The following is a 26,307-nucleotide window of genomic DNA, read 5'->3' as shown; positions in this document are numbered from 1 at the left end:
CACCTCGAATGTTTCTGTTTATTGCTAGAAACACACAGGTGCTCAGACCCTCCTTGGTTTGACTCATCGTTCTTTTTCGCTTGGAGAGTATTTCGCCTTCTTCGTTCGCTCCGCTCTGTGCTCATCTTCACATCTGCCTCGGTCCTGCTCTGACATCCTGCGCTGCAAACATCTGCATCACGCCGAGCTGGCGGCTGACGCGTTGCTCCGAGCTGGTCAACTACTCAACAGTCTTTGCTCGTGTTCATGTCACCAGTTTGGTGATCACTAGGTTCACGATGATCCCAGCAGCTAAGATAAAAAGCATGCCGACCAGAACCATCCCCCTTCGCAGAACCGCAGCCCGGTGACTCAGCTTCATCTTCATGTCAACCAGCTCCACTATGTCTGTTTTGTCATTGTAGTCACTTTGATCATCTGACTGCGGACCTGCTCACACACACACACACACACACACACACACACAATCACACACACACACACACACAAACGCACACACATAAAAGTTACACTTTTTATGAAAAACTTGATATTTGCATGAAACTGTTCATTGACAATGTAAAATAAACAGTTTTAGATGATATATATTTTTTAATATTTGTACAGTAAACAGCTGTTTATAAATGATTAAGCCAGCTTACTTGCTAATGTCAAATACAGAGCATATGCTCACACTTGTCAGCAATACTAAATGGTATATTATGACTATATTATATATATATATATATATAATATGTATTACAGCCATAATGGTGGTTATGGCGAATTTTACCTTGAGGGATCTGTGATGCATCTATCAAGCTAGCTGCTGAACGTTGTACTTGTGTAATTATGGCTCAAATGATTGAGCCAAGTCAATATTGGTTTCGTTGATCAACCATTTCAATAATTTATCAAGCTGAAATTAAGGACATTGCCTGAAACTTTGAGCATTTTTACTATTTTCAGTGAGCAAGACTGGGTTTGTGTCAATTTATCTTGTTATTTGTGTTCTTCAGCAGAGATACAATGATAATGACTATATAGTTCCAGCAGAATAGTAATAACCAGTTTTTACAACGTGAAATTACATCTAAACAGACTTCTGATTGTTTCCAGTACTTATATTTTCCATTAACGATATAAAATGGTGAAGTTGCTGCACTATCTCTCTCACTTGTTTCTGTGGAGCTCTCAATCACCCCCGCTCGGACTTGAGCCTGGAGGGGAAAACACAAAAAACACACCTTTAATTCATAAAGAAGTAAGGGGCTTTTATAATTTATAAAAATCTACCTCTACATACTAACCTCGACTGTCACTTTAGTCCAGTTCATTCTTATAAGGTAGAAAATGAGGAATGCGGATTGCAGGGCCACACATATAAACAAGCCTGTCCACAGACCTATAAAAAAAAATGAGCGGCTTGAAAAGAATAGCAAACAAATGTTGATGCCACGGTGAGGTCACACTTAAAAGAAAAAGAAAAACTGTAAGGAGCACCAGTCAACGATGTTTTACAAAGCAGCAGAAGGCTAAACAACCTCTCTGCTTTAATCTTACCCTTGATTCCTAATTTGGCTGCAAACATCAGTGGCACGCCGATCGGGAAACCAATGCCATAAAACCCGATAAAGTTGCAAATAGCCCCAACTCTCTGTTTACCGGCTCCTTGTATAACGCCATCCACGGCAGCCTAGTCACAAAAAACACACACATACAAGCGGTTAGACTTGCCAAACACGCCGGTGTGTTTGTCAAGATCCTGACGTAATGGAAGATGTAAACTTACTGAAATTGCATCCAGGAGAACGAATGGAGCGTAGAAGGATATGACATCAGCGACTCTTTCCCTGATTTGTCTGTTGTTAAAAAAAAGAAAACGTTGGAAATCTAGTGTCTGACTGTGAAGGAAGAGTTTGTGTGTTTTATTTGTGAACATGGTGCAGTTCCATAATATCTTAAGATTTACTTTCATTGCCATTATGGGCAAGTGATGCTGCCGAGCACGAGGCCATTTGTCAGAAACATTCTCCTCAAGTTAATATGTAACAGAATATGGAAATAAGCTCACATTTTTCTGTCCAGGCAATGACTCACAGACTGGGGAAAGGTCATTTAACCCTCATGTTATCTCCCTCTTACTTCACATTTCATGTGCTTGTGTGACTAATTATATTTTATGACAAAAACGTACTCACTCATCAAATGTAAAAATATATGAGATATGATTCTTCAGAGTCCCGATGAGAATCGCCAAACACACAGACACTGACGCTGTGGTGCAGAGTAACAGACTCAATTATCCACCAGTTGCATCATTAGGGCCCGAGCACCGAATGGTGAGAGGCCCTATTGAAATTGTAAAGATTTGTTATTCAAATAGAATTATATAACAAGAATTTAGGTGGCATCTCAACTTCAAACACACATTTAACTGGATATAAGTAAATAGGATTAGTGTTAACTGACCTGCACAGATAACTGTCATCTTGGCAGACAGCTTGGCCTGCTCGGTTTGTCCGGCTCCCAAAGCTTGTCCCACTCTTACACTGCCTGCTACACTAAAACCAAATGGGAACTAAAAACAAAAATAAAAAGCAGATTAATAGGAAGTTGCACTGCATGAATACACAAGAGCAATTTGATGCATGTTCATTATTAATCACCATGTATGCAACATTTGCCAGCTCATACACGACCGACTGAGCGCCGAGTTCCACCTCACTGATCAGACCTGTCGACGACAAGCTGCTGTTAGATTTCAGACCCACTTCACTTCATTCACTTCAGGTGATTGGAAAATAACAATGTGATCCGGGATCAGTACCTGCCAGTAAACTTCCGATCTCATACGTCCACCACTCCACGCACAACATGATCATGCCGGGCACGGCCAAGTGGATGTACGAGCTCCAGTCCAGCAGGCACTGTTTGGACCAGCCTGTGTAGTCCAACAGGGAATCAATTAGTAACTGGAATCATCAATCTGTTGGTCTGTCTGTATCTTTACAAGGTGAACTATCTTTACTTCGAACAATATGGTGGAATAACTGTCATGAAACAATTAGAATATGAAAAATAAAGTCTTTGTGTCATTTCTGGGGACAACAACCCTATTTTGTATCACATTGTTCTTTCTATGTTCAGGCTGATGATTTCAAATCTACTATAATACAACAGCATTTAAAATAAATACTGGAAAATCAGGAATTGAAAAGCAAACAAAAAAAAACTAATTCAGGTCAGACGACTTGGTTCATGCCTTCGGGGTCAACACATTTTAGAGTTGTTTCCTCCAAGTTAAAGAACCACACTAAACTTTCACCATGGTGTGTTTTTGATATTTCGTATCAACATAGTATTTTTTTTATTATTATTATATATATATTTTTTTTAAACTGTCAAAGAAGCACAGAAAAGCTTGGGGTTTGTTTTCTGGTCTCCAATAACTACAGACTTGTTACTACAGCTCTAAATATTTTTATTAAAACTCTCTAATAAGTTTAATGAGTCATTATAACACATGCTGAGGGAAACCACTGGAGTCTCGTTTTATGCAGGATCTCCTACCTGACCAGGTGGCCTTGTGAAGACCTTGCCAGATGATGTAAGCAAAGAGAAGTCCGGCCATGAGGAACTGGGAGAGAGTGTTGGCTAAAGCAGAGCCGCTGTAAAAAGAGTATTTCATAGTTAGATCCTCGTCATGTGATGCTTCCAGCGCTGATGATAGTGAATGAGTCATGTTCAAGGACAGCTACTCACTCTACTCCCATATTGAATAAGTTGAGAACGATGTAGTTAATGAGAGCGTTGAAGAGATTGACCACGAAGCCTGTGATGACCTGTGGCCATATGATGCCCTGAAGGAAGAACCCCACATATTAGTCGCACAATGAGGGCTGAACCATTTTTTAAAAATATTAAATAGAACGTTGTTGTGAGATAGTGAGGTAGAATCTACTAAACAACAGCTCCATTAACAGAATCAGAAAACACAAAACCGGTCAAACACGTGCTCCAAAAGGAGGCTTGTGGTTTTCTACACATTTATTTCATGGTCACTGACATGGAAACGTTCAGGCAGCCCCGAGCTCATTACCAACTGAATTGAGAAAGTATTAATCTCTAATGTCACATCAGTATGCTGCCTGCAGCGCCACACTATGGCCAAATGAATAGAGGGCTGACTAATAGAGTTCCTCCTCTATATTTCATATCATAGACTCTGAGGCCTCCTTCATAGAGTCAAGCAAATGACTGAGACTCAGACAAGTTCATAAAGAAGTTATTTAATTTTGAATAATATCAGACTTACCTGGTTTTGTAGATATTTGGTCTGCAATTCAAACATAAATGTAGCCTGGAAATAGAAAACAATAAACATATTCGAAATTAATAGGAAATCAATAGACGAACGCATTATAAAACTAACTAAAGCACATATCTCCACCAAGGCCCAACCGTCCCTTTCAATTCAATCAGGCTGCACCAAATTGAACCATGAGTCATGCCCCCCCTCTCAGTAATGCAACTGAGAGAGACCTGAGTAAAGAACAAGAAATAGAACAACAGCTAACATCAAGAATGGAGACAGACAAGTTTAAATAGGTCAACGGTTATCATGTTGAGATCATGGCGCTAAGATCTTGAAGCTACCGAAGCGTATTGCTTTCACTTAAAAAAAGGAGATAACTATCTGGGACTTTCCGAGATAGTTATCTCAGAAAAACAGAGCTTTGTTATGTTTGTCATTGGGAAACCGGTTAGTTCAGAGTTGGGAACACATTTTAAATATTTAACATTGGTCGTCAGGTCACATTTACATGTATGTTAATCAATCTTTTTCAAGTAAAACGAGTATGAACATAATAAGACACACTTACAGGAAGTGCTGGCATGAAAATGTTGACGTACAGCTGAGCCAACCTAGAGAGACAGAGAATCCATCAAAATCCACTAGAAATAAGGAGCAGTGGGGAAGGCACTGTACTCTGAGACTCTCTGACCTGGCCACCTCCGCTTTCTGTCTGACCGCCAACAGAATGAGCTCCGTGTTGATGAGGACCGCCCAGCAGGGGAAACACGTCAGAATCAAAATGAGGATGGCCCGCTGCAGGATGACCCCGACTCTCAGGAGGTTGTGACTCCCAAAGGTCTAAACCCAGAGAGGAGGAAGTTATTATTACCTTTTTTTATTATTATTTTAATCAATTTCTTAAATTAAAGACTAGTGACAATACTTAAGAATAAATATGTGTCCGATTGTCAGAGTCATACCTGAGAAATGAGTGTGTCACATGCCGATGACATACCAATCCCGATGGATATACCTGTCACATTGATAACCTGGAGAACACAAACAGAGGTTGGTTGTATTCTGTTGCTCTGCTGGTTGAACTTTCACCGTGAGAAAATGTTATTGAGATTAAAAAAAAGTTGATATCGATAATTATCAAAATAAATGTCACATCAATTATTTCTTATTATTGATGTTCAGTGTGTAAGATTTAGGTGAAAGGGATCTAATGGCAGAAATTGAATATGAAATAATCCTAGTGAGTGTGTTTTTTACAGTCTAAGTTTGACAAACTAAATATTTTGAGTCTTTATGACAACTGAAGGCTGCCACAGGTTCTCTTTCATGTTTGAAGGGGAGGGTGAGGTGAGGGGGGTTCAACTGAAATATGCAACTTCACCACTACATGTCACTACATTCTTTTCACTGAACCTTTAAAGACTGATTTGTGCTTGATAAACAGTAAGATAATAAATGTTAGAATTTTATCGCCCAGTCCAGGTGAGAACATTATTACACGTTATGTATTGTACTTACTGCGATGGCCAAAGACACTCCTGCCAGCTCGGTCCTCCCCAGATGACCACAGAAGATGGTGCTGACAAAACTCACCATAAACACCATGAGCTGGGACAGAGTCTGCACTCAACAAAAAAGATATGACTATATGAAATATACAAACAGACATACTTTATCACACAAGTTCAATGTAAAGGGTCACATATCATGTGAATACATAAAATAACTAGAGAGGGATCTGATTCAATAAAGTGAACCTTAAATATGAAACATGTCTGTTTTTTGTATATATTTAACTATAAGTTTAACCATCTTACAGTAAATCTTACATTTTATTCTCTTATTTTAATCATTTTACCTCTATTTTATCTTTACTACTTGCACTATGATGTACTGCATGCTACTGTCCTCTTGTTGTACCTTTACACTTGTGAAGCACTTTGGTCAACCAAGTTTTTTTAAATGTGCTATATAAATAAAATTGATATAGAAAAACACAATTAAATGTGATCATGTGATAAAGTTACATGGAAATAAATGAAATACATTAGCCAGGTATTATGTGTCTGATGTGAATAAAGTCAAAATTATAGGAAATTAGCTGGAATCTTAATTATTTATTATTATTGTTGCTATTATTATAATTATTATTATTGATTTGATTCGACAGTGACTGTAAATGAGAGTAAAGGACTCACCACTGGTCCGGCCAGTTTACACAGCTCTTTGACTTCGGTCCTGACACCGACCGGGAACCAGGTGCGGATCCGCCTCATGACGCGTTGTGTCCCGCTGGGGAAACCGGATCCCTGGCTGCTGGGCTCCATGATCCCGCGGCTACGAGTGGTTCACTGTCAGTGTTTCAGATTCCGCACCTTCGGTTTGCTCAGATGCAGGACAGTACATACAATGATCTTATATAGGAGGACAAGGGCTGTCTCTCTGAACCTATCCAAACTGGTTCTGTAAGCGCAGGATGGGAGAGGAATCTGAACACTGACAACTGATTTACATATGCTTTCTTTGGAGATAAACAGACATACATTCAGTTCTTTAGGGAGTCTAAAGGGTTAAAAACATTGGTCTTCAATTATTTATTTCCTTGTTCAGTCTGAAATTTGAAATTTAGTTTTCGTCGACGAAATCTCAGAACATTTTAGTCTAGTTTTAGTCACATTTAATAGCCACATTAAACTCCTTTTCTTCCATTCTCAGGCCCAGGGACCCCCTGTGTTGTGTCTACAACTGCATACTAGTCTAGCTTGCAGTACTTAGGTTGTCCATTAGATATCCCTCCTAGCATAGGTCTATAGCAGGGGTCGGCAACCCTTACTATCAAAAGAGCCATTTTTCCCCCTCTTACCCCAAATAAAATTTGTCTGGAACCGCAAGACATATTTAATAACAGAGCTAATAAAGTTTTATTAGCTTTGGAGAAGAAAATACACAGGCAAGTGTAGGCCTACTTTGAAATAAATTAAACACAGAACTATGTAGGGCTATTTGAGTCCTCCCCATATTTGTGGAAAATGTATGAAATAAGAAGTACCCTATTTTGAAATAAATAAAAACATATAGCTGCAGCCTAATAGCTTCAAATTATATATTTTAGTTGGCGAAATGTGAAAACAAAAAGTGAGAGCAGGTCAGACTGGAGGCGGACACAGAAACTGAAGCTCGGTAGTGTCATGCGTGTTCGTTTATCCTTTAAGAGAAGATGAGACGAACTCGGTTTGTTCAATCAAGTATCTATTTAGGAAGCAATGAACAGGTTATAAATCAGCGAAGCAATGGGCTTCCAACACACTAGTCGTATCAGAGCGCCACAAACATCCAGCGCCTGTCCATTTTACAACAGTAGATCTTCGTTCCTCCCTCCCTCGCTCGGAAGTACGCACGCGTAAGCCATCCTCCTGGCATTTGAATACGGAAGTGAACAGGGAGCCACTCCCAACGCCTTGCCACAGCTGATGCTATGAGGGCCAAACTGTTGTCCATTTGAGCAAATGTTAAAGCGTGATCGTTTATCCTTTAAGAGAAGAAGAGCCAAACTCAGTTTGCTCAATCAAAGTATTTATTAAGAGACAATGAACAGGTTACAGCAAAGCAATGGGCTTCCAGTACACTAGGTGTATCAGAGCGCTACGAACATCCGGCATATGTCCATTTTATAACAGTAGTTCTTCATTCCTCCTCCTCGGAAGTGCGCAGGCGCAATCCATCCTCCTGGCTTTTGGAATACGGAAGTAGACAGGGAGACACTCCCAATGACGTTCCTACTACTCTGATAGTTGCTAGGCAACTCTATCCTGATGTTGTCTCCTAACCTAGCCTTGAGTAGAAAATGTCCTGCTCCTTGCCATCTCGGCTGCACCAAATGAGCCATAACAAACTCTCTCTAGACTCTCCTATCAGGACAGCTGTGAGACTGATCATCGTTGTGACGCACACAAATTTATTATTTGTAGATTTAACATTAGGAGAGGAAAAGGTTATTCTAAAATCATTTGTACAAAGGCCTTATATCTAGCTAAAACTATTCATATCGTTTGTGTTAAGAGTACAAATATAATTTGTTGGACTAGTGGCGAGAGGCGGTGGACTAGTGGCAGAAACGTGGACTATGGGCAGAAAAGGTCTCTGGTTCGTCTCTGGTTCGACGCCACAGAGAAACAACAAAAAGACGAACCTGGATTGATCTGTCCAAAAATCCAAGAGGATTCTCTCTACCCTGTCTAGTGCCCCTGAGCAAGGCACCTTACTCCCCCAACATCTGCTCCCCTGGCGCGGTACATGGCTGCCCACTGCTCTGTGTGTCCTGCACCAGATGGGTTAAAAGCAGAGGTTAAATTTCACTCCTTGCATGAGTGTGCTTGTGCATGTGTTTGGGACAAATAAATGTATCTTAATCTTAATAAATGTATCTTAATCTTTATTTGGTTGGAGCTCAATCAGACACAGACAATAGTTACAAATTTGAAATCCCAACACAAAGAATATTATGTTTCTGCTTCATCAAAACAATCCTGGCTCTGTAAACATTTGGATCCTCCAAACCAAACAATGTCACAAAATTAAGTCAACAAAGTCACTCTGTCCGGCCTCCAGACCTTATCAGACAGCTGCTCGAAATCTTTATGTTATACTTTGGCAATTGAGTTGGGCTGGACAAAAGCTGAACGAGGTCGCACTTCCAGAATGGCTTAAACCATGACATTGGGAAGGAGATTGCACACCGGGGAGAGTTCAAGAAGTTGAACGGGCAATTCAACTCGCTATTAAAACCGGCGACCAACTCCTCCTGTGGCGTGCTGACTCCGCTAGTTCCCCTGATTACTGTCGCTCTGAACAGCTGACTTCCCTTCGGGCCCGCCAAGAAATGCCGGAGATTTCCGAACTGGACCCCACGTAATTACTCGGCCTCCATCTGTCCCCCGGAGAAAAATACCGCAGAATGAAGAACTAGTCCTGCCTGTACTATGCCCGAGCTGGTAATTTTCTTGCTAATTGCCCTGTCCGTCCGGTAAGAGGTCCAGCTCGGCAGTAGTGGGAGAAATACTGACGAGCAGTGTTGTCAGTACCTCTCCCCCGGACTGTCCGCAGCTCGATGCCTCCCTCTTGTGGCGAAGAAGGTCATTCCCATTCACGGCCCTAATTGATTAAGGGGCTGACGAGAGTTTTATTGATAGTAGGGTTTGTCAGCAGTTGGGCATCGAAACTGAGCCCCTTGATGTCCCACTAGATACCAAGGCCCTAAATGGTATGCTACTGGCCAGGGTTGACCGAAGGACCGTCCCCATACACTTACATCTATCTGGAAATCACCAGGAGAAGATCCGTATTCATGTCATCCATTGTACGTTCTTGCCCCTACTCTTGGAATTTCCCTGGCTGAAATTCCACAACCCACATTTTGATTGGACTACAGGAAAGATCCATTCCTGGAGCCTATGTTGTCACTCCCACTGTCTCGGTTCTGCCCAAAACCCCACATATGAGCCACCGTCTGTAGCGGAGTGCCCGCACCTGTCCTCGGTTCTCCAAGCTTACCATGACCTTGCCCCAGTCTTCAGCAAGGAGCAGGCTCTTGCATCCTCTCCGGTTCTAGATTTGTCTATGTCGGGATGAAGGACGGCACCATCTGGTGCGCATCAGGAAGGGTGATGAATGGAAGAATTCTTTCAGTACCCCGTTAGGTCATTTTGAATACCTGGTTATGCCTTTTGGTCTCTCCAATCCCCCAGCAGTCTTCCAAGCCCTGGTGAATGATGTGCTCCAGGACATGCTAGGCCAGTTTGTGTTTGTCTATTTGGATGATATTCTTATCTACTCCTGCTCTGTCCAGGATCATCAGGATCATGTCCGCACAGTGCTGCAGCGACTCCTGGAGAACAAACTGTTTGTCAAGACCGAGAAATGTGAGTTTCATGCCACCACTACTTCTTTTCTCGGTTTCATCATCACTCAGGGAGAGCTCCTGATGGATCCTGGCAAAGTCTTAGCTGTCGTGGACTGGCCAACTCCTACCAATCGCAAGCACCTGCATCGCTTCAATGGCTTTGCCAACTTCTATAGGAGGTTTGTGAGTAACTACAGCACCATAGCAGCTCCTCTGAAGGCGCTCACCTCCCCCTTGGTCCCATTTCGCTGGACTCCTGAGGTCGAGGCAGCCTTCCTTTGACCTCAAGTGCCTGTTTGTCTCCTCTCCCAGTCTTGTCTACCCTGACCAGTCACTGCAGTTCGTTGTGGAGGTGGATGCGTCTGAAACTGGGATAGGTGCTATACTCTCCCAAGGCTCTCCCGAAGATAACAAGCTGCATCCTTGTGCTTTCTTCTCCCACAAGCTGGATCCCCCAGTGAGGAACTATGATGTTGGCAATCGGGAGCTACTTGCTGTGGTGTTGGCTTTGGAGGAATGGCGACACTGGCTCTTCATTGTGTGGACCGACCACAGGAACCTTTCCTATATCCAGACTGCCAAGCGTCTGAACTCTCGTCAAGCAAGGTGGTCCCTGTTCTTGGGAAGATTCAATGTCATCTTGACTTACCGTCCAGGTTCCAGGAGTGTGAAGCCGGATGCCCTGTCACGCCAGTTTACATTGGGGGAGGCCCCCACTGAACCAGAGACCATCATACCTCCGTCCTGCATCATGGCTGTCCTCACCTGGGAGGTCGAAGCCACGGTCTGTCGGACCACCCAGCCTGATCCAGGTACTGGACCGCCTAACTGCCTCTTTGTCCCAGACTCTTTCCGCTCTCAGGTCCTACAGTGGGCACACTCCTCCCGTCTTACCTGTCGTCCGGGGATCCATCGAACCATCTCGTTCCTCAAGCGACGCTTCTGGTGGCCGACCATGGACACGGATACTCGGTCATTTGTAGCAGCCTGCACCGTCTGTTCCCGAAATAAGACCTCCACCAAGCCCAGTTCTGGTTCGCTCCGTCCTCTGCCGATCCCCGGTGGTACGAGGTACCACATTGCCCTGGACTTCGCAACCGGTCTTCCCCTGTCTGGAGGTAATACTGTGGTCCTCACAATAACTGTTTCTCCAAGGCTGCTCATTTCATTGCCCTGCCCAAACTACCCTCTGCTCGGGAGACTGCTGACTTATTGGTGCAGAGCATCACTCCGCGGTGCCTCCTCTGCTGAGCCATAGTCCTGGAGTGCTCGGCTGCCCTGGGTTGAGTACGCCCATAACACTCTCCCTAACGCCTCCTCTGGTATGTCTCTTTTGGCTATGAACCCCCTCTGTTCCCAGGTCAGGAGGGCGAGGTCGCTGTCCCTTCGGTCCAAGCCAATATGCGCCGCTGTCGTGGCACTTGGAGGCGTGCTCGTGCTCCCCTGCTCCGTGCTTCCCCCAGGACTCAGGCCAAGGCTTATGGGCCGCTTATGCTCCGGGGCACAGGGTATGGCTCCTCTCCAGGGATCTCCCTCTCCAAGTGGACACCACCAAGCTTGCCACCCAGGATGTTGGTCCGTTTAAGGTTAGAGGCTATTGTAAACCCCTGTGCTGTCCGGTTGAAGCTCCCTGCCTCCTTTCGTAGGATTCACCCCACCTTTCACGTTTCCCAGTTGAAGCCTGTTCAGTCCAGCCCACTCTCTGCCTGCTTGCTCCACACGGACATTCCAATAAACCCTATTTTGACTTGCCTTCTACCTCAGCCTCTATCTCTGCGTCCAAAGCCTGGTCTTGACATCTCATTTCTCTCATATAGCTATATATGATGGCTGCTATAGATAGCCTGACAGGTGATATTGTTACATTCCCTGTGCACAAAATATAAAGGTGCTCACATACAACATCAAGATATTGACTTGTTCAGTAGATTTTTATTTTTCTGCAGAAGATACAAATCTTGTTATTCCTGTAGGGACAATCAATATCAATACTAAGTCAATTCCGGACCAAATCTTCTCCACCGTGTTGCTCCCAAATGAAGAGTCAGACAGACCTTGAGAATTTAAATTCACCTCGATGTTTCTGTTTATTGCTAGAAACACACAGGTGCTCAAACCCTCGTTGGTTTGACTCATTGTTCTTTTTCGCTTGGAGAGTATTTCGCCTTCTTCGTTCTCTCCGCTCTATGCTCATCTTCACATCTGCCTCGGTCCTGCTCTGACACCCTGCGCTGCAAACATCTGCATCACGCCGAGCTGGCGGCTGACGCGTTGCTCCGAGCTGGTCAACTGCTCAACAGTCTTTGCCCGTGTTCATGTCACCAGTTTGGTGATCACTAGGTTCATGATGATCCCAGCAGCTAAAATGAAAAGCATGCCGACCAGAACCATCCCCCTTCGCAGAACCGCAGCCCAGTGAAGCAGCTTCGTCTTCATGTCAACCAGCTCCGCCATGTCTGTTTCGTCATTGTAGTCACTTTGATCATCTGACTGCAGACCTGCTTACACACACACACACAAACGCACACACACACACACACACACACACACACACACACACACACACATAAACGTCACACTTTTTATGAAAAACTTAATATTTGCATGGAACTCATTGACAATGTAAAATAAACAGTTTGAGATGATATATTTTTTTAATCTTTGTACACTAAACAGCTGTTTATAAATGATTAAGCCAGCTTACTTGCTAATGTCAAATACAGAGCATACGCTCACACTTGTTAGCAATACTAAATGGTAAATTATGACTATATCATTTATATATTATATGTGTTACAGCCATAATGGTGGTTATGGCGAATTTTACCTCGAGGGATCTGTGATGCATCTATCAAGCTAGTTGCTGAACGTTGTACTTGTGTATTTATGGCTCAAATGATTGAGCCAAGTCAATATTGGTTTCATTGATCAATCATTTCAATAATTTATCGAGCAGAAATTAAGGACATTGCCTGAAACTTTGAGCATTTTTACTATTTTCAGCAAAAAGACTGGGTTTGTGTCAATTTATCTTGTTATTTGTGTTCTTCAGCAGAGATACAATGATAATGACTATATAGTTCCAGCAGGATAGTAATAACCAGTTTTTACAACGTGAAATTACATCTAAACAGACTTCTGATTGTTTCCAGTGCGGATATCTTTCAATAACAACATAAAATGGTGAAGTTGCTGCACTATCTCTCTCACTTGTTTCTGTGATGCTCTCAATCACCCCCGCTCGAACTTGAGCCTGGAGGGGAAAACACAAACAACACACATTTAATTCATAAAGAAGTAAGGGGCTTTTATAATTCATAAAGATTTACCTCTACATACTAACCTCGACTGTCACTTTAGTCCAGTTCATTCTTATCAGGTAGAAAATGAGGAATGCGGATTGCAGGGCCACACATATAAACAAGCCTGTCCACAGACCTATAAAAAAAAAAATGAGCGGCTTGAAAAGAGTAGCAAACAAATGTTGACGCCACGGTGAGGTCACACTTAAAAGAAAGAGGAAAACTGTAAGGAGCACCAGTCAACGATGTTTTACAAAGCAGCAGAAGGCTAAACAACCTCTCTGCTGTAATCTTACCCTTGATTCCTAATTTGGCTGCAAACATCAGTGGCACGCCGATCGGGAAACCAATGCCATAAAACCCGATAAAGTTGCAAATAGCCCCAACTCTCTGTTTACCGGTTCCTCATATAACGCCACCTGCGGCAGCCTAGTCACAAAAAACACACACATACAAGCAGTTAGACTTGCCAAACACGCCGGTGTGTTTGTCAAGATCCTGACGTAATGGAAGATGTAAACTTACTGAAATTGCATCCAGGAGAACGAATGGAGCGTAGAAGGATATGACATCAGCGACTCTTTCCCTGATTTGTCTGATGGTAAAAAAAGAAAACGTTGGAAATGTAGTGTCTGACTGTGAAGGAAGAGTTTGTGTGTTTTATTTGTGAACATGGTGCACTTCCATACTATCTTCAGATTTACTTTCATTGCCATTATGCTCGAGTGATGCTGCCGAGCACGAGGCCATTTGTCAGAAACATTCTCCTCAAGTTAATATGTAACAGAATATGGAGATAAGCTCACAGTTTTCTGTCCAGGAAATGACTCACAAACTGGGGAAAGGTAATTTAACACTCATGTTATCTCCCTATGACTTCACACTTTATGTGCTTATGTGACTAATTATATTTTATGACAAAAACGTACTCACTCATCAAATGTAAAAATATATGAGATATGATTCTTCAGAGTCCCGATGAGAATCGCCAAACACACAGACACTGACGCTGTGGTGCAGAGTAACAGACTCAATTATCAACCAGTTGCATCATTGGGGCCCGAGCACCGAATGGTGAGAGGCCCTATTGAAATTGTAAGGACTTGTTATTCAAATAGAATTATATAACAAGAATTTAAGTGGCATCTCAACTTCAAACACACATTTAACTGGATATAAGTAAATAGGATTAGATTCTGAGTGTTAACTAACCTGCACAGATAACTGTCATCTTGGCAGACAGCTTGGCCTGCTCGGTTTGTCCGGCTCCCAAAGCTTGTCCGACTCTTACACTGCCTGCTACACTAAAACCCAATGGGAACTAAAAAAATAAAAAGCATATTAATAGGAAGTTGCACTGCATGAATACACAAGAGCAATTTGATGCATGTTCATTATTAATCACCATGTATGCAACATTTGCCAGCTCATACACGACCGACTGAGCGCCGAGTTCCACCTCACTGATCAGACCTGTCGATGATAAGCTGCTGTTAGATTTCAGACCCACTTCACTTCATTCACTTCAGGTGATTGGAAAATAACAATGTGATCCGGGATCAGTACCTGCCAGTAAACTTCCGATCTCATACGTCCACCACTCCACGCACAACATGATCATGCCGGGCACGGCCAAGTGGATGTACGAGCTCCAGTCCAGCAGGCACTGTTTGGACCAGCCTGTGTAGTCCAACAGGGAATCAATTAGTAACTCAAACTCATCAATTTGTTGGTCTGTCTGTATCTTTACAAGGTGAACTATCTTTACTTCAAACAATGTTGTGGAATGACTGTCATGAATTACTTAGAATATGAAAAATATACCGTTAAATAAAGTCTTTGTGTCATTTCTGGGGACAACGACCATACTTTTTATCACATTGTTCTTTCTATGTTCAGGCTGATGATTTCAAATCTACTATAATACAGCAGCATTTAAAAAAAAAAACTGGAAAATCAGGCACTGAAAAGCAAACAAAAAAGAACTAATTCAAGTCAGACGACTTGGTTCATGCCTTCGGGGTCAACACATTTTAGAGTTGTTTCCTCCAAGTTAAAGAACCACACTAAACTTTCACCTTGGTGTGTTTTTGATATTTCTTATCAACATAGTATTTTTTTTACCTTAAACTGTCAAAGAAGCACAGAAAAGCTTGTGGTTTGTTTTCTGGTCTCCAATAACTACAGACTTGTTACTACAGCTCTAAATATTTTTATTAAAACTCTCTAATAAGTTTAATGATTCATTATAACACATGCTGAGGGAAACCACTGGAGCCTCTCGTTTTATGCAGGATCTCCTACCTGACCAGGTGGCCTTGTGAAGACCTTGCCAGATGATATAAGCAAAGAGAAGTCCGGCCATGAGGAACTGGGAGAGAGTGTTGGCTAAAGCAGAGCCGCTGTAAAAAGAGTATTTCATAGTTAGCTCCTCGTCATGTGATGCTTCCAGCGTTGATGATAGTGAATGAGTCATGTTCAAGGAATGCTACTCACGCTACTCCCATATTGAATACGTGGAGAACGATGTAGTTAATGAGAGCGTTGAAGAGATTGACCACGAAGCCTGTGATGACCTGTGGCCATATGATGCCCTGAAGGAAGAACCCCACATATTAGTCGCACAATGAGGGCTGAACCATTTTTTTAAACTATTAAATAGAACGTTGCTGTGAGATAGTGAGGTAGAATCTACTAAACAACAGCTCCATTAACGGAATCAGAAGACACAAAACCAGTCAAACACGTGCTCCAAAAGGAGGCTTGTGGTTTTCTACAGTTATTTATTTATTTCATGGTCACTGACATGGAAACGTTCAGGCAGCCCCGAGCTCATTACCAACTGAATTGAGAAAGTATTAATCTCTAATGTCACATCAGTATGCTGCCTGCAGTGCCACACTATGGCCAAATGAATAGAGGACTGACTAATAGAGTTCCTCCTCTATATTTCATATCATAGACTCTGAGGCCTCCTTCATATAGTCAAGCAAATGACTGAGACTCAGACAAGTTCATCAAGAAGTTATTTAATTTTGAATAATAACAGACTTACCTGGTTTTGTAGATATTTGGTCTGCAATTCAAACATAAATGTAGCCTGGAAATAGAAAACAATAAACATATTCGAAATTAATAGGAAATCAATAGACGAACGCATTATAAAACTAACTAAAGCACATATCTCCACCAAGGCCCAACCGTCCCTTTCAATTCAATCAGGCTGCACCAAATTAACATGAGTCATGCCCCCCCTCTCAGTAATGTAATTGAGAGAGACCTGAGTAAAGAACAAGAAATAGAACAACAGCTAACATCAAGAATGGAGACAGACAAGTTTAACTAGGTCAACGGTTATCATGTTGAGATCATGGCGCTAAGATCTTGAAGCTACCGAAGCGTATTGCTTTCACTTAAAAAAAGGAGATAACTATCTGGGACTTTCCGAGATAGTTATCTCAGAAAAACAGAGCTTTGTTATGTTTGTCATTGGGAAACCGGTTAGTTCAGAGTTGGGAACACAATTCGTCTCATGCCCCATGAGACGAATTGTTATTTGTGAATGTGGGCTATACAAATAAAACTTGATTGATAGATTGATTGATTTTAAATATTTAACATTGGTCGTCTGGTCACATTTGCATGTATGTTAATCAATCTTTTTCAAGTAAAACGAGTATGAACATAATAAGACACACTTACAGGAAGTGCTGGCATGAAAATGTTGACGTACAGCTGAGCCAACCTAGAGAGAATCCATCAAAATCCACTAGAAATAAGGAGCAGTGGGGAAGGCACTGTACTCTGAGACTCTCTGACCTGGCCACCTCCGCTTTCTGTCTGACCGCCAACAACATGAGCTCCGTGTTGATGAGGACCGCCCAGCAGGGGAAACACGTCAGAACCAAAATGAGGTTCTGCTGCAGGATGACCCCGACTCTCAGGAGGTTGTGACTCCCAAAGGTCTAAACCCAGAGAGGAGGAAGTTATTATTACCTTTTTTTATTATTATTTTAATCAATTTCTTAAATTAAAGACTAGTGACAATACTTAAGAATAAATATGTGTCAGATTGTCAGAGTCATACCTGAGAAATTAGTGTGTCACATGCCGATGACATACCAATCCCGATGGATATACCTGTCACATTGATAACCTGGAGAACACAAACAGAGGTTGGTTGTATTCTGTTGCTCTGTTGGTTGAACTTTCACTGTGAGAAAATGTTATTGAGATTAAAAAAAGTTGATATCGATAATTATTAAAATAAATGTCACATCAATTATTTCTTATAATTGATGTTCAGTGTGTAAGATTTAGGTGAAAGGGATCTAATGGCAGAAATTGAATATGAAATAATCCTAGTGAGTGTGTTTTTTACAGTCTAAGTTTGACAAACTAAATATTTTGAGTCTTTATGACAACTGAAGGCTGCCACAGGTTCTCTTTCACGTTTGAAGGGGAGGGTGAGGTGAGGGGGGTTCAACTGAAATATGCAACTTCACCACTACATGTCACTACATTCTTTTCACTGAACCTTTAAAGACTGATTTGTGCTTGATAAACAGTAAGATAATAAATGTTAGAATTTTATCGCCCAGTCCAGGTGAGAACATTATTACACGTTATGTATTGTACTTACTGCGATGGCCAAAGACACTCCTGCCAGCTCGGTCCTCCCCAGATGACCACAGAAGATGGTGCTGACAAAACTCACCATAAACACCATGAGCTGGGACAGAGTCTGCACTCAACAAAAAAGATATGACTATATGAAATATACCAGGGGTCACCAACACTGTGCCCGCGGGCACCTGGTCGCCCGCAGGGACCCCGCGAGTCGCCCGCAAGGCATGCTCTAAATTTAAAAAAAAAAAACGAAAAAATAATTAAATTTGAAATTTAAAAAATAGTCAAACCGCCATCTCACTCTATGCCAGCGATTCTCAAACAGCTAGGGCGCGCGACCGGGAGGGGGACATGTGTGTGTGTGTCCAGACAGCACACACACACACACAGGCCCCGGGGCTCCGCCCCCAATCATTCGCTCAGAGCAGTGATTCTCAAACTGTGTGGGGCGCGCGACCGTTAAGGCCGGCGCATGCTCCTGCGTTGTCAGGGGCCCGCAGGCACGCAGCTGTAACGCAGGACTCGTTGTCATTCATGGTTCTTCAACCGTTGCGCGTGTTGCCATGCAATTTCCCGCCAGAACACTAGGCGCAGTAATGTTTTTTGTCGAAGTCGGCTCTTCTTCATGTGTTGCACGAAGAAGAGATTTATTTATCGCCACGGCGGCTCCGCAGAGCCTTTTTCTGGCGGAAAAATCCGCCGGTTAGTGACGGGTTATACTAGTGGACATAGTGTCGGATCTCTTCTGCCAAGTGCTCTTCTATCTGGTCCATATTCATTCTTCTAAATCTTCCGTGGTTTCCGGGCATGAACCGGAAATGCGACTCCGGAAATGATGTAGTCAGCAGACCAATCACAGCCCTCGCGGCCGGGTGACGCTTGCGGGGCTTTGCCGTCTAGTTAGAAAAATTGGCCGACGCACGTAAGGACGTAGGAAGGGCTGTGAGGGGCCCGGAAGGGCTCTTGCGTCTCCGGGCCCGTGAAAACGCAGAAGCATGCGCCGGCCTTTAGGAGGAAATGTGAGGCGCAACTAATATTATAGCCGAACTAATCTGCATCTCTTTAACGGCGGAGCAGTAAACAAATCGCTCTTTCGCCGTAGCCAGTGGTCGCGCACACACACAGGCCCCGGGGCTCCGCCCCGCCCCCACCCACTTACGCCGGGTTTACACCGGGCGCTGAAGCGTCGCGTAAGCGCAGCGCCCTAGCGCGCCGGCGCTTGGCTGGACACACAGGACGCTGAAGCCTCGCGTAAGCGCCGCGTAGATCCCTAGTGCGCAGGCGCCAGGCTGGTCACAACAGACACGCTTTTCTCCGCGGCGGTCATCCTGCGATTCCTCTCCGTGATCACAGATACAGCTGATATTTGTCATTAAATGCAACGGCGTCCCAGCATTTGTCCTTTTTAATGTTGTCTTTATACAACATGTGCCGAGGATCATACAGCTCACTGTACTACTTCTCCACTTCAATTATTAATTTAATGTCATCCATCTTCAAGAACTTCTCCGCTGTTTGCTCCGTTCAATGTCGGGTGTCGAGTGTAAATTACGTATTCTCCACTCAAGCCTGTGTGGAGAGTACGTAGACACCAACACACACACACACACACACACACGCCTCTCTCTTTTTATCTTTATGACTGCTTGTGTGTCTGTATGGATGGGCAGAGGGGGACATTTAATAATGTCATTGGTAAAATTGGTAAACTTAAAACTCCAGGACAACAGAAGGGGAATACAAACCATGGGAAGAAGACACTAAGAAACATTACACCCTGTTACATGCATGTGTTCTTTTTGGTTGAGCTTTATCATCTTTGTGACAATGTGATTTTAATTGAATTAATTTTTTCTCTATTTTTTAAAAAGTACAGACTGATGGAGGAATGTAGTGATAAATGTCACCAAGTTGAAAAGAAAGTAAGATGAAGCCTGTCTTGCTCTTGGGTTCACAGTGAATGAAGGAGGACATGAGGAGAGACTTGTATGGATTTTAGGTCTGAAAACTCTGGCAGCTGACAGTATGAGACCCAAAAAATGAAGAAGACACTTAGAAACATTACACCCCAGTCATATGCATGTGTTATTTTTGGTTGAGCTTTATCATCTTGTAACAAAGTGCTTATAAGTGGTTATTTGGTTATTTTTTATCTACTTTTGAAAAAGAACAGCCTGATGGAGGAATGTAGTGATAAATGTCACCAAAAGTACTTAAATTAAGTTGAATTTAAGCAAAGTTGAAACAGTTTAACAGAAATAAATGTTGCATGTATTAATATATCAGTTTCCTACAATCATTGTTGTGGAAATCATTGTTAATAATTATTTTGAGGAATAATTAACATTAACTTGATCAGACAGTCTCTTCACATATATTATTAATAATATTAAAAGGTGATCTGTGCAACTCTGTTATTCAGGATGTTTGTATCAAACAAGCAGTGGTGTATAAAGTACTTGAAAGCCATCATCATCATCGCCTACTACACCTTCTGGGGCTTAGGCCGCAAACAAGAGTTCTCCATGCATCCCGGTCCTGGGCCAACATCTCAAGCTGTCCCCAGGTGTAGCCCAGGAGGCAGACGCCAAGAAAATGGGCTACTTGAAAGCCATACTTGAGTAAAAGTACAGATATCTTACTTGAAAGTGACTCCGGTAAAAGTAAAAGTCACCTGTCAGAAAATGACTTGAGTAAAAGTCTTAGAGGTGCTCATATTAAATGTACTTAAGTATCAAAAGTATCTGGTGTTGAAATGTACTTAAGTATCACAATTAAAAGTACAAGTACCAAAATCAAGTGCTTTTTATAGTAGGCCTATACAGACACAAAACAACCCAAAATTGTTCAGTTCAGGATTTATTTCAACTGACTGAAAAATTATAACAACACTATATATATATTGTATAATTTTACAAATTTTGAACCCGAGATGCTGAGGTTAAAAAAGTATTGGACAAGTGCATCTGAACTTCTAGAGACAACAAAGAATCAACACAACAGAATAAACAAGTGCCTCTTGATTCTACCTAAGAACACTAGACCTGCCACTAATAGACCAAATGAACCTTTTGTGTCTATTAGCTGTATTTTGCATTTTAAGTGCCTGGATGTTTACCTGCCTGTATACCTAACCGCCAGCTTGTCCACACATCTACATGTAAGCCTGTTTATTTATCATTAGATTATCTTCACTGAATGGGCCTGTGTTTGTGTTTGCATTTGTTTCCAGCAGAGTGACCATTCACCTGTAGGGTCTCTTGCCTGTAGGGACGACAAAGTGAAGACACAACCCTGCTTGAAGTTGTACACATTAGCCAGTTTGTACAATATATATATAAAGACTCAACAGCTTCTAAGTTGTGTTGAGACAGCACAAAGGGCGACTAAGGATTGGAATTGGCAATATATAGATATATAATATCTTTGCAAAAATTATATTGGCATTATAGTGAGTGGAAAACTGGGCCTGATTACCCAGGGTTCCATTTGGCGAGGTCCATTAAAAAACCTGAATTGTGTGCGTGAATATGCAGTAGTCCACGACACATTGTTTGTTTTTGGTTGTGTTGGCTGAAAGTTGTTTTTGCGTTTGCTTATATAATTGGTTGCGTTGTTTGTTTTTCCATCTCGACTTGTTTTAAATCTGTTTGTGTTCTTTACGTGGACGTGTAAGACTAAGTAGACACAGCCAACCAATGATAGTCTATTTGCCAACAGTTTTTGTTTAAGCCAAATACTTCCAATATTTTCTTTAAGAAAAGTTAACCACTTGCTGCTTCGAGCTATGTATTTATGTGCAGATGTTGACACGAAGCAGGAAAGGGAAAACGAATGTGAATCGAAAAAGGAATACCTTCAAAAAATTATGTAAAGTCACCTAATAAAAGCCCTCAAAAAGCAAATTCATTTGCCTGAATAATAATCCTTACAATTTCAATAGGGCCTCACGTCTGTCAGTGCCTGTCAGTGCCTGTCAGTGCTCTGGCCCTAATAATAAAGACTGAACCGAGCTCCTGCAGGAGCAAAAGAGCGAGAGAGAGGGGCGCCGTGCGTAAAGGTGCACGTTGCGCCAACCTCCGCTGCTCAAGTGACGAGCCAGTTTTGATAATGTAAGAAGTAGAAAGTACAGATATTTGTGCTCAAATGTAGCGAGTTAAAAGTCGTCAGGAAAATAAATACTCAAGTAAAGTACAGATATGTGAAAAATCTACTTAAGTACAGTAACGAAGTATTTCTACTTTGTTACTTCCCACCACTGGAAACAAGTAGCCCTTCGTACTACTCAGTACCTTCGAAGTAGCTCTCAGTCTAAAAAAGGTTGGTGACCCCTGAAATATACAAACAGACATACTTTATCACACAAGTTCAATGTAAAGGGCCACATATCATGTGAATACATAAAATAACTAGAGAGGGTTCTGATTCAATAAAGTGAACCTTAAATATGAAACATGTCTGTTTTTTGTATAAATTAAAGTATAAGTTTAACCTGAAGTCCATCTTACAGTTAATCTTACATTTTATTTTCTCTTATTTTAATTATTTTACCTCTATTTTATCTTTACTACTTGCACTATGATGTACTGCATGTTACTGTCCTCTTGTTGTACCCTTACACTTGTGAAGCACTTTGGTCAACCAAGTTTTTTAAAATGTGCTATATAAATAAAATTGACATTTTTTCAGTTTTTTAAGTCAAAATGAAAGGAAATTAGCTGGAATCTTCATTATTAATTATCATTCATCATTATTATGATTGTTGTTATTGTTATTAATATTATTGATTTGTCTTTGTCTCCTAACCTAGCCTTGAGTAGAAAATGTCCTGCTCCTTGCCATCTCGGCTGCACCAAATGAGCCATAACAAACTCTTAACTCTTAACAAAATCGTTGTGACGCACACAAATTTATAATTTGTAGATTTAACATTAGGAGAGGAAAAGGTTATTCTAAAATCATTTGTACAAAGACCTTATATCTAGCTAAAACTACTCATATCGTTTGTGTTAAGAGTACAAATATAATTTGTTGGACTAGTGGCGAGAGGCGGTGGACTAGTGGCAGAAACTTGGACTATGGGCAGAAAAGGTCTCTGGTTCGACTCCACAGAGAAACAACAAAAAGACGAACCTGGATTGATCTGTCCAAAAATCCAAGAGGATTCTCCCTACCCTGTCTAGTGCCCCTGAGCAAGGCACCTTATTCCCCCAACATCTGCTCCCCTGGCCCGGTACATGGCTGCCCACTGCTCTGTGTGTCCTGCACCAGATGGGTTAAAAGCAGAGGTTAAATTTCACTCCTTGCATGAGTGTGCTTGTGCATGTCTGTGCATGTGTTTGGGACAAATAAATGTATCTTAATCTTAATAAATGTATCTTAATCTTTATTTGGTTGGAGTTCAATCAGACACAGACAATAGTTAAAAATTTGAAATCCCAACACAAAGAATATTATGTTTCTGCCTCATCAAAACAATCCTGGCTCTGTAAACATTTGGATCCTCCAAACCAAACAATGTCACAAAATTAAGTCAACAAAGTCACTCTGTCCGGCCTCCAGACCTTATCAGACAGCTGCTCGAAATCTTTATGTTATACTTTGGCAATTGAGTTGGGCTGGACGAAAGCTGAACGAGGTCGCACTTCCAGAATGGCTTAAACCATGACATTGGGAAGGAGATTGCACACCGGGGAGAGTTCAAGACGTTGAACGAGGCAATTCAACTCGCTATTAAAACCGGCGACCAACTCCTCCTGTGGCGTGCTGACTCCGCTAGTTCCCCTGATTACTGTCGCTCTGAACAGTTGCCTTCCTTGGGCCCGCCGAGAAATGTCGGAGATTTCCGAACTGGACCCCACGCAATTACACGGCCTCCATCTGTCCCCCGGAGAAAATAACCGCAGAATGAAGAACTAGTCCTGCCTGTACTGTGCCCGAGCTGGTCATTTTCTTGCTAATTGCCCTGTCCGTCCGGTAAGAGGTCCAGCTCGGCAGTAGTGGGAGAAATACTGACGAGCAGTGTTGTCAGTCCCTCTCCCCCGGACTGTCCGCAGCTCGATGCCTCCCTCTTGTGGCGAAGGAGGTCATTCCCATTCACGGCCCTAATTAATTAAGGGGCTGACGAAAGTTTTATTGATAGTAGGGTTTGTCAGCAGTTGGGCATCGAAACTGAGCCCCTCGATGTCCCACTAGATACCAAGGCCCTAAATAGTATGCTACTGGCCAGAGTTGACCGAAGGACCGTCCCCATACACTTACATCTATCTTGAAATCACCAGGAGAAGATCCGTTTTCCTGTTATCCACTGTCCGTTCTTGCCCCTACTCCTGGAATTTCCCTGGCTGAAATTCCACAACCCACATTTTGATTGGACTACAGGAAAGATCCATTCCTGGAGCCCATATTGTCACTCCCACTGTCTCCGTTCTGCCCAAAACCCACATATGAGCTGCCGTCTGTAGCGGAGCGCCCGGACCTGTCCTCGGTTCCCCAAGCTTACCATGACCTCGTCCCAGTCTTCAGCAAGGAGCAGGCTCTCTTCCTCCTCATCGGCCGTATGACTGCGCCATTGAGCTTCTGCCTGGGGCCCCTCTTCCCAGCAGCCGACTGTACAACCTCAATCGTCCAGAGCAGCTGGCCATGGAGAAGTACATTCAGGAGTCCCTGACGGCTGGGATCATCTGTCCATCATCCTCTCCGGTGCTAGATTTGTCTATGTCGGGATGAAGGATGGCCCCTTAAGACCTTGTATTGACTATAGATGTCTCAACATCACAATGAAGATTAAGTATCCTCTGTCTCTTATTGACTCTGCATTTTTCCCTCTCCAAGGAGCCTCCATCTTCACCACCCTGGACCTGCGCAACGCCTACCATCTGGTGCGCATCAGGAAGGGTGATGAATGGAAGAATTCTTTCAGTACCCCGTTAGGTCATTTTGAATACCTGGTTATGCCTTTTGGTCTCTCCAATCCTCCAGCAGTCTTCCAAGCCCTGGTGAATGATGTGCTCCGGGACATGCCAGGCCAGTTTGTGTTCGTCTATTTGGATGATATTCTTATCTACTCCCGCTCTGTCCAGGATCATCAGGATCATGTCCGCAAAGTGCTGCAGCGACTCCTGGAGAACAAACTGTTCGTCAAGACCGAGAAATGTGAGTTTCATGCCACCACTACTTCTTTTCTCGGTTTCATCATCACTCAGGGGGAGCTACGGATGGATCCTGGCAAAGTCTTTGCTGTTGTGGACTGGCCCACTCCTACCAATCGCAAGCACCTGCATCGCTTCAATGGCTTTGCCAACTTCTAAAGGAGGTTTGTGAGGAACTACAGCACCATAGCAGCTCCTCTGAAGGCGCTCACCTCCCCCTTGGTCCCATTTTGCTGGACTCCTGAGGTCGAGGCGGCCTTCCTTCGACCTCAAGTGCCTGTTTGTCTCCTCTCCCAGTCTTGTCTACCCTGACCAGTCACTGCAGTTTGTTGTGGAGGTGTATGCGTCTGAAAGTGGGATAGGTGCTATACTCTCCCAACGGTCTTGTTGCGGGTGGAAATCAAAGGCAGGAGGCGTCGTTCTCAAGTTAAAATTAAGCAGGTTTATTCAGAGGTCACAGGTCAGGAAACTGCGGTGTCTAGCAAATGATCATTCATGGTCCACTGATCCTGTACAGGAAAAATGGCGCTGAGACAAAGTACGCGCATAGCTTTTATATCGATTCTGGGCGTGACAGAGGTTCTTGAACGCACGGCAGTGCCTCGTTGGCTGGTTCACAAGGCAGTCCCGCCCTCCTGGCGTCACTGGGTCTTCTTCGTGGCGTTGCGTGATGACGTGCACGCTGAGTCGTGGTTACTAGAGTTCATGAGCATATTGCCTCGGTGTGTGTGCTCATTTTATGTGTGTGTACTGATGTGTGGGACGTACCATGCACAGGAGAGAGGGTGTCTCAGAACTAATATAATGAAGTGATTCATGAAGCCAGAGGTTTGAAAACCTGTTATCTGTCCGCAATGGCAGACTCCCTTTTTAAGGAGTATGAAACATTCTGAGGTTGAGAAGCAGGAGAAGAACTATGTGTTATGTTTGTGTGTTTACGCTATGTGTATCTGACTACACGTTAAAGTGTGTGTATGTGTGTGAACAGTGGTGTATTGTCAATACTCTCCCGAAGATAACAAGCTGCAT

At 42.8% G+C, this 26,307-nt stretch overlaps 1 protein-coding gene and 1 pseudogene across 1 annotated transcript; both read right to left on the bottom strand.

Moving 5' to 3' along the window:
• Positions 1-244: 244 nt before the first annotated feature.
• Positions 245-6,573, bottom strand: LOC133002948 (multidrug and toxin extrusion protein 1-like). Its single transcript, XM_061072536.1, has 17 exons — positions 6,496-6,573; positions 5,816-5,917; positions 5,260-5,328; positions 4,989-5,137; positions 4,866-4,908; positions 4,298-4,342; positions 3,745-3,842; positions 3,553-3,650; positions 2,810-2,923; positions 2,649-2,716; positions 2,452-2,560; positions 2,181-2,256; positions 1,772-1,841; positions 1,543-1,675; positions 1,290-1,384; positions 1,157-1,199; positions 245-429 (listed from the first exon to the last, which is right to left on the bottom strand). Exons 1-17 carry the CDS (start codon positions 6,571-6,573, stop codon positions 245-247), a joined length of 1,575 nt encoding a protein of 524 aa, XP_060928519.1.
• A 5,535-nt stretch (positions 6,574-12,108) lies between these two features.
• Positions 12,109-18,423, bottom strand: LOC133002947 (multidrug and toxin extrusion protein 1-like; annotated as a pseudogene).
• Positions 18,424-26,307: the final 7,884 nt, after the last annotated feature.

This window comes from Limanda limanda, chromosome 6 (genome assembly GCF_963576545.1).
Source record: "Limanda limanda chromosome 6, fLimLim1.1, whole genome shotgun sequence".
NCBI lineage: Eukaryota > Metazoa > Chordata > Actinopteri > Pleuronectiformes > Pleuronectidae > Limanda > Limanda limanda.
The sequence above is the reverse complement of the archived record's forward strand: the minus strand, read 5'-3'. Positions and strand labels throughout refer to the sequence as shown.